The sequence below is a fragment of the Carcharhinus amblyrhynchos genome, chromosome 30 (assembly GCF_965287045.1).
Source record: "Carcharhinus amblyrhynchos chromosome 30, sCarAmb.v2.hapA, whole genome shotgun sequence".
Lineage (NCBI taxonomy): Eukaryota > Metazoa > Chordata > Chondrichthyes > Carcharhiniformes > Carcharhinidae > Carcharhinus > Carcharhinus amblyrhynchos.
The window spans coordinates 26338885-26352648 of NC_137353.1; the positions used below are offsets into that span (position 1 = coordinate 26338885).

General features: G+C 44.2%; 1 protein-coding gene across 1 annotated transcript; it reads right to left on the bottom strand.

The window, feature by feature from the left end:
• Positions 1–6072: 6072 nt before the first annotated feature.
• svbp (small vasohibin binding protein) lies at positions 6073–11186 on the bottom strand. Its single transcript, XM_080215325.1, has 3 exons — positions 11083–11186; positions 9982–10098; positions 6073–6813 (listed from the first exon to the last, which is right to left on the bottom strand). The coding sequence occupies exons 2-3, from the start codon at positions 10093–10095 to the stop codon at positions 6715–6717; spliced, it is 213 nt and encodes a 70-aa protein (XP_080071451.1). The 5' UTR covers positions 10096–10098; positions 11083–11186; the 3' UTR covers positions 6073–6714.
• Positions 11187–13764: the final 2578 nt, after the last annotated feature.

Below are 13764 nucleotides of genomic sequence, written 5' to 3' on the forward strand. Positions count from 1 at the left end.
CCTTAGAGGATTCGACCTCATTGTTTCCAGAGGAGAAGTTGGAGTGGAGACTCATTACAAAAAGCTTGAAGGTAAAAAGATTTTTACCTTACTTTTTTTGGAGGTTTTCTTTTAAACTGGGAGTGTAACGCAGGAAGTAGGCCCAAGTGACCCCTGGGAAGGTTTTTTTTCTCAAGTGCTGACAAGAAGGGCCAAAAGGCCTGTTTCTGAGCTGTAATTTTCTATGGTTCTATGGTTCAGTGTCTAATTCACCGTTTAACTGGGAGAAGTTCTAAAGGTAATGATGGCTGCGGTCTTGAGATCAGAAGGGTTCTTTGTGGTACTACACTTCGCCTCAGTGCCCTGAATCTGAAACTTTAGACAAATCAACCATGTTAATCAGCACAGCGGTTAGCACTGCTGCCTCACAGTGGCAGGGACATGGGTTCAATTTTGGCCTTGGGTCACTGGCTGAGTGGAGTTGCACGTTTGCCCCATGTCTGTGTGGGTTTCCTTTGGGTGCTCCAGTTTTCTCCCACACTCCAAAGATCTGTAGGTTAGGTGGATTGGCCATGATAAATTGCCCTTTAGTGTGTAGGTTAGGGGGAATTCGCTATGATGGATGTGCTGGGTTGCGATGATGGGGGAGGAGGGAATGGGGTCTGGGTGGGATATTCTCCAGAGGGTTGGTGCAGACTCAAATTTCAAATTCAGCTAAAAGAATGCAGTAAGTTGGTCATATTAAGAAAACCAATCAAGATGGGCCAAATGGCCTCCAGGCACTGTAGGGATTCAATGATTCTAGCTGCTGATCTCTGCCAAGCAGGCTCTCACCTGTACTTTTACATTTGGCAATGACAGGAATGGCTGCCATTTCCCCCCAACAGCGATGCATCTCACAGTCAAATACCTAGTGGCATGATGAAGAACATGTTCCCATTGGTGCAATTCCAGAGAGCTTGCTGACACTTGTTAAACAGCACCCAAAATGATTTAGTACAACTGGTACAGGGACAGAAAAGAATTGCTCATACATGTAGCCTAAAGCATTAAATACGATTAATTGTGGAAAGTTCAGACATTTCCCGTCTTTGAAACAAAGGCTGAGGTGTATTGTGAGTGGGTATATTTACTTGCCACAAATTATTATTTCAATGACACCAGTCAGTAACAGTTGAATACATGGTGAACTGATACCAGCACCTCAATGTTACGAACACAGAACAGTAAAGGTACAGGAACAGGCCCTTCAGCCCTCCAAGCCTGTGCTAATCATGATGCCTTAACTCAACTAAAACAAACCTTACTTGGACTGTATCCCCCTATTCCCTCCCTATTCATGTACTCATTCAGTTCCTCTTAAGTGTTGCTAATGTGCCTGCTTCCACCACCTCCACTCCAGCCACCACTTTGCATGAAAAACTTCCCACGCACCTCTCCCTTAAACTCATCCCCCACCCCCTACTCACCTTGAACCTCTTGTAAATTGACACATCCACCCTGGAAAAAAGCCTCTGTGACTAATCACCCTGTCTCTGCCTCTTATAATTTTGTAGACCTTTATCAGGTCTCCCCCTCAGCCTCTGTCTTTCCAGTGATAACAATCCTAGTTTATGCGACTTCTCCTCGTAGCCGACACCCTCGCGACCAGGCAACATCCTGGTGAACCTTCTTTGCACTCTCCAAAGCTTCCACATCCTTCTACCAGTGTGGTGACCAGAACTGCACACGATACTCCAGATGTGACCTAACCAAGGTCTTAAATATCTGAAGTAGTTTGAAAGCGGTGTGACAATTTGAAATATTCAACTTCTCTGGCGAATTACCTTGTGTTTTATATGGTGCCCATAAAATCAAGAAACGTCCCAATGCATTTCAGAGGAAAACTGATGGTGAGCTGCGAAGGGACATTGAGAAGAGTTTTTGGATATGGAGAAGGAAGTTGGGAATTCCAGACGGGAGGATTTAGGCAGCTCAAGACGCTCATCAATTGTGGGGCCTGGGAGAGGCCGGGATCAGAGGAGTGGGGCGTGTTTGGAGAGGGAGCTATTCAGGAGTGTGGGTATAAAATTATAAAATCCCTACCATGCAGAAGGAGGTCGTTTGGCCCATCAAAACCATACCAACAATCCCACTAGACCCTATCCCCGTAACCCCTCACATTTGCCCTACTAATCCCCCGGACACTAACAGGGAATTTAGCATAACCAATCCATCTAACCCACACATCTTTGGACTGTACATTGCCTCCACTATTTCCACTCCATGTCCCAGGCACCCATCACTTTCTGCATAACAAACTTCCCTTGCGCATCTCCCTTAAACTTTCCCCCCTCTCACCTTGAACCTGTGCCCTCTTGTAATTGACACTTCCACCCTGGAAAAATGCCTCTGACTATCCACCCTTCTATGCCTCTCATAATTTTGTAGCTATCACACAGAGGAAACCCACACAGACATGGGGAGAACTCCGCACAGTCATCCAAGGGCAGAATTGAACCTGGGTCCCTGACACTGTGAAACAGCAGTGCTAATCACTGTCACTGTGGAGAGTGGGCATGTTTGATGGGTTTTTTTTATTCTTCATTCATGAGATGTGGGCCAATATTTATTGCCCATTCCTAATTGTCCTTCCTATTTCAGTGGCCAATTAAAAGCCAACCACATCATTGTGGCTCTGGAGTCCTATGTAGACCAGATCAGGTAAGGAAGGCAGAGTTCCTTCCCCAAAGGACATGAGTCCAAATGGGATTTTACGACTACAATCGACAAAGATTTCATGGTCATTAGACTTTTATTTCAAGATTTTTATTGAATTCAAATTTCATAATGTGTGTTGGGATTTGAACCTAGGTTCAAAGAGCAGTACGTTGGGTCTCTGGATTACTAGCCCAGCAACAGTACCATCACCTCCCCATGGGGCGAGCTGGGGGGGTGCGGGTGGGCGGGCGGGGGGGGGGGGGGGGTGTCTTTCAGGTCCTCTGTCCTTAGTAGGGTTGTCAGCTGGTATTAAATATACTCCTGGAGATTGCAATGCATAATTTGCCCCAATGCTCCAGCCATTTATCAGTCAATGCACCCATCCACATGATGCACTGCCTTCCCACTCCAATTGGAAAGCAAAAAGACCCATTACCCAATTGGCAGATGCTCAACAGGCAATCAACCAATCTTTTTTCCATATTTTTATATTTGATAAAGAAGTGTTAAAAGAAAATGGGGAAAAAAAGTCCTTTTTAACATCCCCGTGAATTTTCTTCAGGGTTGCACACAACATTGTCGTGGAGATGGATTCCTGGTGATTCCAGGACAATCCTGGAAGGGTGGCAACCTTACTTGGAAGTGGTGCGAGTAAGTAAAGAAAATGAAGTTGGTTTGATGCTTCTGGTTGCTATCTGTTGACATCTACTGCAAAATTTGTGCATAACTCTTGAAACCAGAATCAGGCTTTGCAACACCACCACACCCCCCCCCCCCCCCCCCCCCCAACATCGCATGAGCTATTGATACCAGCTGCTGAGGCACACAAGTAGAAGAACACTTGTGTTAGGGTGGCACAGTGGTTAGCACTTATGGTTTACAGGACCAGGCACCCAAGTTCAATTCTGGCCTTGGGTCACTGTTTGCAAATTCTCCCCATGTCGGTGTGGGTTTCCTCCCACAGTCCAAAGATGTGCAGGCTAGGTTGACTGGCTATGCTAAATTGACCCAAGTGTCAAGGGATTAGCAGGGTAAATATGTGGGGTTACAGGAATAGGGTCTGGGTGGGATTGTGGTCAATGCAGGCTCGATGGACTGAATGGCCTCCTTCTGTTCAGTAGGGATTCTTTGTGGGCAGGTTTGGCTTCTAGACTGCCATCTTATAACTAGCACAAGAAATCACAGAAACTGAAGCTACAACAAACATAATTAGAATCATAACCCTACAGCGCAGAACAGGCCCTTCGGCCCATTGAGTCTGCACCGACAATAACTGCCACTGAAGTTGCGCCAATCCCATTTTCCAGCACTTGTCCCATTTCTTCAATGTTATTTCATGAGCTTACCTGAATAACATTTGTAAGGTTTCTAGTCTCCACGACCTTCCCAGGCAATGCAGTCTAGATTCCCACCATCCTCTGATTTTTTCTTTCTCTCAAATCCCCTCTGAATCTCCTGCCCTGTACCCTAAAATTATGCTTCCTGTTGACCCCTCAACTGAGAGGAATAGCTGCGTCCTATTCACCCTGTTCAAATCCCTCAGTCTTATACACTCCAATCACGTCCCCCCTCGGCCTTCTCAGCTCCAAGGGAAGCAATCCAAACCTACCCAGTCTCTCATCTCTATCCAGACGCATTAAATTTTCAGACTCCTTGCAAGGGTTATACTGATTTCACACAAATGGGGGTCAAAGAAAGCAGAGTCAAGCAGAAACTCTTGCCCAAGATGTTTTGACACCATTTTATTTATTACACTGACATAGGGTAGTAACTAAATATCGTACCCAAGACTTTCATTTCCAGCTAAAATTCCATCTTTACAGTCATTTACAGTGGCAGCTATTTTGTCTCCCTCAGTACTTTCCCCGTGGGAACGGAAACAACACAAAGTACAAGTTACAACACACAATGACAATAAATATTCAAACATAAATACAAGTATATATATGTGCGCATTTTCTCTAAAGAGATGCAACAGGAAAGTCCTGTCATCTGAGGAATGAAGATCCTATAAAGAAGGTAATCTTGCTTTCCTCATTTCTCTGTTCCATTTTGCACTCCCAATTCCGAACAGTACTCTTGAAGGAGGACTCCGATCTTCACAGTTTAGGTATCTCCGGATCCATCCAACAAAATGGTGCCTATCCCAAGCCCTCAATGTTGCAGGTTGGCCTGCCTGACTACGTTGCTCCAATGCCCTGGTCGGAGCAACAACTGAGGGGTGGAAGGAGAGCAGTCTGTGGCCTTTTCAATGGGAGAGTAAACTAGATTGGTACATCATCATCCCTGGAAATCTTCAAGATAGACTTTTCAAGCTCAAAACAGATAAATTGAAAAGGGGAAAAAAAATGGAGATGTTTAGGGAAGCAGGATGATTGTTCCAAGGATTCTTCAAAACTACTGATCCGGGTTGCCAATGACCCAAAAGGTGCAACCCTATTGGCACTGCAAAGCTGGAGAATGGAGTCTCACTCTGCTTGGCTTGGAACATTCTAGCATTGGGTGCAAAGTGGAAGTTCTTCATTCTTCTGGCTGAATGCAAAGTAACACAAACCTATAAGTGGCTTGAAAGGTGGGTTAGCTTGCTGCAAACAATTATAAGAGGTCACAACTACAAAGTTCACAAGACCCAGACAAGGTTAGAGAAAGCATCCTCCCCAGCAAAATAGTGTTCAGACTCCTGGAGATTGGAGTAGATTCAAGAGCCAAATAAAAGAGAGAGCACTGGAAAGATATGTCAAGGAGATTAGCATTACTTGATATTTTTCAGGGGAGGGAAGAAGAGGGATTCAGTGTTACTGATCGGAGGAGGAATCAGCTGGAAACTGGTGGTGGATTAGGATGGAGTACATGATACACTGGGTGCAACAGTCCTGATGTTTCAAATGACCCTTTCTTGCCCCAAACATGAAAGAAATTTAAATGCAGGATTATTCTCCTCAGCTCACTTGATAAACATGGGAAATGACTGGCATAATTCACAGATCCAGAGCAGCTGGGTCACAAAGCCCCGTTTAAAATCTAGATTCGGGAGAGGACAACAGTCCCTTGATTCCTCACTCACCGACCATTCTTCATTTCTCCAGACTGGAAGGTTATTTCTCATGCAGGAATTATTGCAGCCCTGAAGCTCACCTGGTATTCACCCAGGATGGGCACGTGCACACGGGAGCAGCAGGAAACACCAGACGACAATCAGGTCCAGCAAACTCGCTGATTGCTTCACTGAAACGTTTAAACTTGAGGGGAACAAAATAATCATGGCCCAGATCTTCCGCCAAGCCGCAATCACCACCAGATTGCTGTTCCACTCAAACTTTCCTACGCCCTGGTGGTGCTTCACATTTCTGGCTGCGGTATCTGAGCCCGGTTATTTCAGAAATACGGAGTGTACAGTCCCAAGCAGCACTGAAGACAAACCACACCCTCATCCACCCTTTTGTTTTAAAAGCTGCGCTAGCACTGAAAGATAAATGTTAATATCCAGTGTGAATGAGCGAGTGGCCGAATGAGTAGGCTGGGTGAGGTAAGTGGGCAGGGCGGCATGTAGGTGAGGGTGGCAGACTGGGACTGGGGTGGAGCTCCAGTGTGAGTGTGATTGAGGGGTCAGTTCTGCGATTTATCAGAGAGTTAGACTGGGAAGCTATTCGAGCAAGTACAGCAGGACTGACCAAAGGTTTCGACTCTAGCTTTGAGTCGGAGACGTTCACATGGGGGTCCCTGGGAAATCGCCCATTGAATTTTAGAACTTCCCAGGCAATCCCCACAGTGGTCGGCACATCAGGGCTTCCCCAAGGTCCCAATGTACACCTTGGGTCATATGTCTGGTCTCTGTCAATCTGGAGACTGAAAGATCTGGCCTTAGTTAGATGGTGATCTGAGACAAGTTACTTATTTATTTTTTGCCTAACTTTCGAGGATGAACAAAGAACAGGATCTTCTTTTTCCGAAAAAAAGTGTTGCTCTTCATAAGCACTTGGAGCTTTCTTTTCCCAGAAAAAAGCTGCCTGTTCTGGGCAGTGGTGTGTTAGATAGTTAGTGCTGTCCACATTCATTCTGCGATTGCATTTGTTTGCAGAAAGCCTCAAACTGCTGTTGTTCCAGCTCTGTCATCACTTTGTTTAAAGCATAGATCTATGGGGGGAGGAGGAGGAAACAGCACAAAGTTTAACACTATTAACACAATGAAAACTATGTAACAATAGGCAGATAAGAGTAAATTCAAAAACCCTGCATTCCAACCTCAACGGTGGAAATGGTTGCCAATTATTTTAATAGGCTCAATGGATGAATCTGTAGTTTTAAACTCTGGAGAGAAAGGATAGAATTGTACTGTGCAGACAGAGACCAATCAACTCCTCCTGAATCTGTCAGCTCTTTGAAAGATATTTTTTCCCCCAAGTAGTTCTTTGAGATAATGATATCATGGTTAGATATGATATATAACCTCCACACCTGTCAGGTAAGGCTGAACACTGGGAGCAAAGGATTGCTGAAGAATCGAATACTTTGTTGATTTATTTAAGCAGAGGGCGATCTTAGACACTAGGGATTTCTTTTGATATCAACCAAATAAACAAACTCAAATTAACTTAGGGACAAAGTGAAAGGGGCAGCCCCCCAAAAGGAGGGGGAACAGCCCGAACAAAAAAGAAAGTACAAAGGAAACTTAAAACATAAAATCAAAAGGTGACTATCAGGATGGATAATACACCCCAGCCCCTGCGGTGCCCAGAAGGTGTCAACTGCGCCCATGGACACTGCATGCTCCCTCTCCAGGGACATCTGGTCACAAATGTAGCTGCAAGAGGGGCTGACAGTCAGGATGGAAGACCCCATCAATCGCCCGCTGCCTGGTCCTATTGATGGCACGTCTCGCCAGGCCCAGGAGCAGGTTCACGAGAATGTCACCATCCCGCTCCGCCTCTCTCTGAATCAGGTGCCCGTAGATCAGGACCGCGGCCAAGTGAAGACTTTCTGAAGTCATTTCACATTAAGACTCTTACAACCGGCCCATAGACGAGGCGTTCATCTTATCGGAGTGATATATTTAAGATCTCACAATTAATTTAAACCGCAGAGCTTTAATAGCGGCATTGGCAATAGCTAAAAGCAGACATCTCAAAGATAATACCATTTTCCAAAAAATATTATAGATCTATTATATATTTTCCCAGTATTTAGTTTTGCATTGATACCAACACTTTTATGTTGTGAAGCAGTTTGCAAAGCAAAATTGATGATACAATGCTAATGTGACTTGGGGGTACCGTGGGTGTGAGACATTCCTGCTTGGAGAAGGTGCCTCACTCCATCTGGCTTTACAGTGCACACTGTGGTGTCAATCCAAGTTTGAAAAGTATTTTAAAAACCACCTGGAAATTTTACAACTTGACAGCCCATCTTTTTTAATATCCTGAGAAAGCAGATACTTCTGTCCAGTGGTAGGCCCAACAACATTTACCACTTGGGAGAAGAGCTCTCTTATGACTGAGAGAATGATTCCCAGTCATTGAATCCCTACAGTGCAGGAGAAGGCCATTCGGCCTATCGAACATGCACCGACACAATCCTACCCAGGCCTCATTCCCATAACTCCATGTATTTACTCTGCTAATCCCCTGACACTAAGGGACAATTTAGCCCGGCCAATCAACATTACCTGTATACCTTTGAACTGTGGCAGGAAACAGAGCACCCAGAGGAAACCCATACAGATGAAGGGAGAAGGTGTAAGCTCCTTACAGACACACACCCAAGGTCAGAATTGAACCTGGATCCAAACAGGGCTGTGAGGCAGCAGTGTTAACCACTATGCTGCCTTTCACAATATTGTTACAGTGCAGAAGAAGCCCATCATGTCTGCACCAGCTCTCCAAATGAGCATCATGACTTAAAGTCATAATCATAGAGGCTTGTAGCATGAATACAGGCCCTTCGGCCCAACTTGTCCATGCCACCCTTTTTTTTAAAACCCCTAAGCTAATCCCAATTGCCGACATTTGGTCCATATCTGTCTATACCCATCCTACCCATGAAACTGCCTAAGCGCTTTTTAAGACAAAATTGTACCTACCTCTACTAATACCTCTGGCAGTTTGTTCCAAACACCACCCTCTGTGTGAAAAAATTGGCCCTCTGGGCCCTTTTGTATCTCTCCCCTTTCACCTTAAACCTATGCCCTCTAGTTTAACCTTACAATGGTAGTTACAGAATACTTGGTTTATATTAAGCAAAAAACTGTGGCCCTTGAAATCTAAAATAATAACAGAAAATTCTAGAACTACTCAGCAGGTAAGGCAGCAACAGTAGAAAGATAATCAATGAATGTTTTGGGTTGATGACCTTCCATTAGAACTGTCCTCAATAAAGGTAATCAACTTGAAACATGAATTCCATCTCTGTCTCCCTAAATGTTGCTAGACCTGCTGAGTATTTTGAGCACTTCCAGTTTTTATTCCCTGATTATTCTCTTTGCCTTTTGGTGGCTTGGACCACTGTCTGTCTGGAGTTTGCACATTTTCCCTGTGTTTATGTGGGTTTCCTCTGGGCGCTCCAGTTTCCCCTCTCAGTCCGAAAGACTTGCTGGTTAAGTGCACTGGCCATACTAAATTCTTTCTCAGTGTACCCAAACAGGCGCCGGAGTGTGGTAACTAGGGGATTTTCACAGTAACTTCACTGCAGTGTTAATGTAAGTCAACTTGTGACCAATAAATTTAAAAAAAAGTGACAGGATAACATTGCCAAAAAATGTAATTCAACCTGATATTCAAATGACCAAAACTAAACTGAATGACCACTACTCTTCTTGATCTCACCAATTCCTCTTCAATTCCTTTTAGGGTGGAAGAGTCAATTAGTCGGGGGCATAGGTTTAAAAGGTGCGAGGGGTACGGTTTAAATGAGATGTAGGTTCAAGTTTTTTTACACAGAGAGTGGTGGATGCCTGGAACTCGCTGTTGAGGGAGGCTGTGGAAGCAGATACAATAGTGAGTTTTAAGGGCATTTGAGCAAATACATGAATAGGGTGGGAATAGAGGGATATGGTCCCTGGAAGGGTAGGGATTTTTAGTTCAGTCAGGTAGCATGGTCAGTGCAGGTTTGAAGGGCCGAGTTACATTTTTAGTGATGTTATCCTATCACCAACTTTTAAAAATTTACTGGTCACAAGTTGACTTACATTCGCACTGAAATGAAAGGCCTGTTCCTGTGCTGTAATTTTCTTTATTCTTTTGTTCGGGTTGTGCTCTAGCTTTGTAATTCATTGAATGCTTAATGAGCATACAGTCTAATACCACATACCTCAGCTCGCTGCCTCTGTTTGAGTTCTTGTAGCGCAGATTTCTGTTTGGTTTTGTCCCCCCGGTAGGGTGGCTCCTTCGGCTTTGGCTTCTCCTTACGGCAGGATGGTTCCATCTCCTGCACAAACAACAAAACAAACAGAAAGACAAGATAGAACTGAATGCAAATGGTCTAAAGCAGAGTAATTTCTGGAATTACATTGTTTACTCCTATTCAGAACCCAACATAATGATGAAACCAGGGCGTGAGATCCAAAGTCAATTCACAAAATGCCAAACTGTTCTGCTCTCTTGACAGTGGTGGCTTCTTACCATGATATAATTCCATGGATGACCGTGTGAACACAAGTGAAGGAGCCACTTGATGCCAAGCAATAAATTATTGAATTTGCCTGTCAGCCAAGCCTGCTTCAGAGACCACACATTGGCAATTCCAATGGGGAGCCATCAGGGGTGGGGACCCTGGCTGGTCTTTCATAGAATCCCTACAGTGCAGAAAGAGGCCATTGAATCTTCACCAACAACAATCCCACCCAGGCTTTATCCACAAAACCCCACATCTTTACCCTGCTAATCCCCCTGCCGCTAAGGGACAATTTAGCATGGCCAATCCATCTACCTACACATCTTGGGGCACAATCAGACAATTTGCATGCCAATGCACATAACCTGCATATCTTTGGACAATTTGGCAATGACCAATCCATCTAACTCACACATCTTTGGACACTATGCGACAATTTGCCATGGCTAATCCTCATAACCTGCATATCTTTGGACACTAAAGGACAATTTAGCATGACCAATCCATCTGACCTGCATATCTTTGGACAATCTGCCATGGTCAGTACACATAACCTGCACATCTCAGGTCAATTCCGTGACCCAGGATTCGCTGGCTGGGAAGCAGTTTGAGCTGGCCAGGGATGAAGGAAGCTGCCACCACCCAGCCAGACTGAGAGGTCAACCCCCCACTCTCCACCCTCCTCACTCAGACATTCAGCGAGTGTGTGCTTGAGGAGGAATGTTTAACATTGACAGGAGAGCTCGCCGATTACAGCGGCGATGGGTGCGGGAAACGATACGCGTCCGCCTCACTCACTGCAAAGCGGCCGCTCGGACTCCCCCAGAAAGTGGAGGTCAAACTGCGGGCGGAACCCTCGCCACTCAGCAGCAGCCGGAACCTATTCTCGCGCGGACCCAGCCGTCCGGTCCGTCCCTGAAAGCGCGCCGGGCGGAGGGAGCCGGTTTCCATGGAGACGCCGGCAGCAGCCAGGACAATGGGTGAGTGATGGCAGCTGCAGCAAGGGAAGGCGCAATCCCATCAAACAGAGTTTGATAAGCAGCTTCACTGCAAAGAAAATGTTAAATACTATGCAAAACCTGAAAAAATATACATTTAGACTGTGTAGGAATATGTAGTCATGATGTGGAGATGATGTAGATTGTGAAACCTGGTATTGGTTTCACAATACCAGGAGCCACTCACCTGACGAAGAGCCAAATCCCAAAAGCTAGTGGCATTTGCTACCAAATAAACCTGTTGGACTTTAACCTGGTGTTGAGACTTCTTATTAGGAATATAAACAGCAAGGGAGGTTAAAAATTATATTAAATTGCACAGGGCAAGGGACCATTTTAAAAATGTATATCAAACTGTAAAGGACCAGGGCCCACAGGTTAAATATTACATCAAATTGCACAGGATAAGGAGGTAGCCATAACTTCAGGAAGCATTGTGGAGAATATTTCCCTGTCCACATCGTAAGAAATCTCCACAACACCAAGTCCAACAGGTTTATTTGGCAGCACAAACTTCCAGAGCGTTTCTCCTTCTTCAGGTGACTGAGGGGTGTCTACATTAACAGGATGAAGTGGAAATAGTTGAGAGCTTCAAGTTTCTAGGTGTCCAGATCATTAACAACTTTTCCTGGTCCCTCCATGCTGAAGCTATAGTTAAGAAAGCCCCCCAACACCTCTACTTTCTCAGAAGAGTCAGGAAATTTGGCATGTCTGTTATGGCTCTCACCAACTTTTACAGATGCAGCATAGAAAGCATTATTTCTGGTTATACCACAGCTTGATATGGCTCCTGTTCTGGCCAACATTGCAAGAAACTACAAAGGGCTGTGGACGAATCCCAGTCTGTCGGTCAAACCATCTCCCATCCAGTGACTCTATCTACACTTCCTGCTGTCTTGGGAAAGCAGCCAGCAGAATCAAGGATCCACACACCCTGGACATACTCTCTTCCATCTTTTTCTGTTGGGGGGAGAAGAGATATAAAAGTCTGAGGAGACGTACCAGCTGACTCAAGAACAGCTTCTTCCCTGCTGCCATCAGAGTTTTGAATAGACCTACTTCGCATTAAGTTGATCCTTCTGTACACTGTAGCAATGACTATAACACTACATTCCGCATCCCTCCTTTTCTTCTCTATGTGTAGTATGCTTTGTCTGTATAGTATGCAAGAAACAATACTTTTTACTGTATATTAATACATGTAAGAACATAAGAACATAAGAAATAGGAGCAGGAGTAGGCCATCTAGCCCTTCGAGCCTGCCCCGCCATTCAATAAGATCATGGCTGATCTGAAGTGGATCAGTTCCACTCTCCCGCTTTCTCCCCATAACCCTTAATTCCCTTGTCTATCAGAAATCAATAATAAATCAAATCAAGTCAAAGGACAAGTTTTAAAATTATATCAAATATGTTAAGGTGCTGGACAGAACTCTAAGGTTTATTCTGAAGCCAGACTACACCCCCAAAGCTTTCTATTTTGGCATAAATGTGAGGAAAGGATGCTTTGCTCCAGGAGTCATTCCACTGACAAATATTACAGTAAAACAAACTTTGTTTAATAACGCAGTTTAAATATAACTCTCTCAAATGAAGCAACTTAACCATTAACATTTATTAATATTTAAAAATAAAACAACTTTGATTTCTAGCTTTCACTGTTTCAGTTCCAAATAAGCAACCTTCCTCTTACAGATTTACAATGCCACTTTAAATACAGATAGCACCCATAAAGAAACTTGCTATAATGAGGGTAGATCATCTCAAAGCTTTCAGACAGCAAGAATGAGTTTCAGTGTAGCTTGTAGAACTCTGTCTTCAAACAATTCCCAGCCAGAACTGAAAAGCTGTTTCTCTGCTGCAGGCCCAGCTTCTCCCATTAACTGTATCATCACATGAACCTGCCTACCTAAACTTAGATTCCATTCCTTTAATCAAAAACCCCAGGGGACTTTTTTTTTGTAATAAAACATCCCATTAGCTCTGTCTTCATAAACTGTACATGGCCAACGTGAGGAGCTATCCTGTTCTCCCAGCATCTGAGATAAATGTTTTCCGGTCAAACCAATTGCCTGCAGAATACAGCTGACTCTAAACAGTTCCCTTAAACATAAATTTATACTGCAAAAGCACATTATCATGACAAATTGCACAAGACAAGGCATCATCAGCTTAAGATTATATTATGCTGCATAGAACAAGGGACCATGGATTAAAAATTATATTAAACAGCACAGGACAAGGGACCATGGGTTTTAAAATGTAATAAACTGTACAGGACAAAGCATCACAGGTTGAAATGTCGAAGAAAGACTTGCAGTTCTGTAGCGCCTTTCATAATCACCAGATGTTTCAAAGATCTTTGCAGCCAATGTTGAACTTGTTTCTTTGAGGTGTTGTCACATATATGGTGGCAACCAATTTATGTACAACAAGATCTCACCAACAGCAATGTGGCAATGACCAGATAATCTGTTTCTGAG

What these genes read in the sequence shown, in the direction of transcription:
- svbp (XM_080215325.1), bottom strand. Translation starts at nt 10,095, where the DNA reads ATGGAACCATCCTGCCGTAAGGAGAAGCCAAAGCCGAAGGAGCCACCC. An exon ending in AACAGAGGCAGCGAGCTGAG is followed by an intron (nt 6,814 to 9,981) that starts GTATGTGGTATT and finishes CTCCCCCCATAG; the next exon opens with ATCTATGCTTTAAACAAAGT.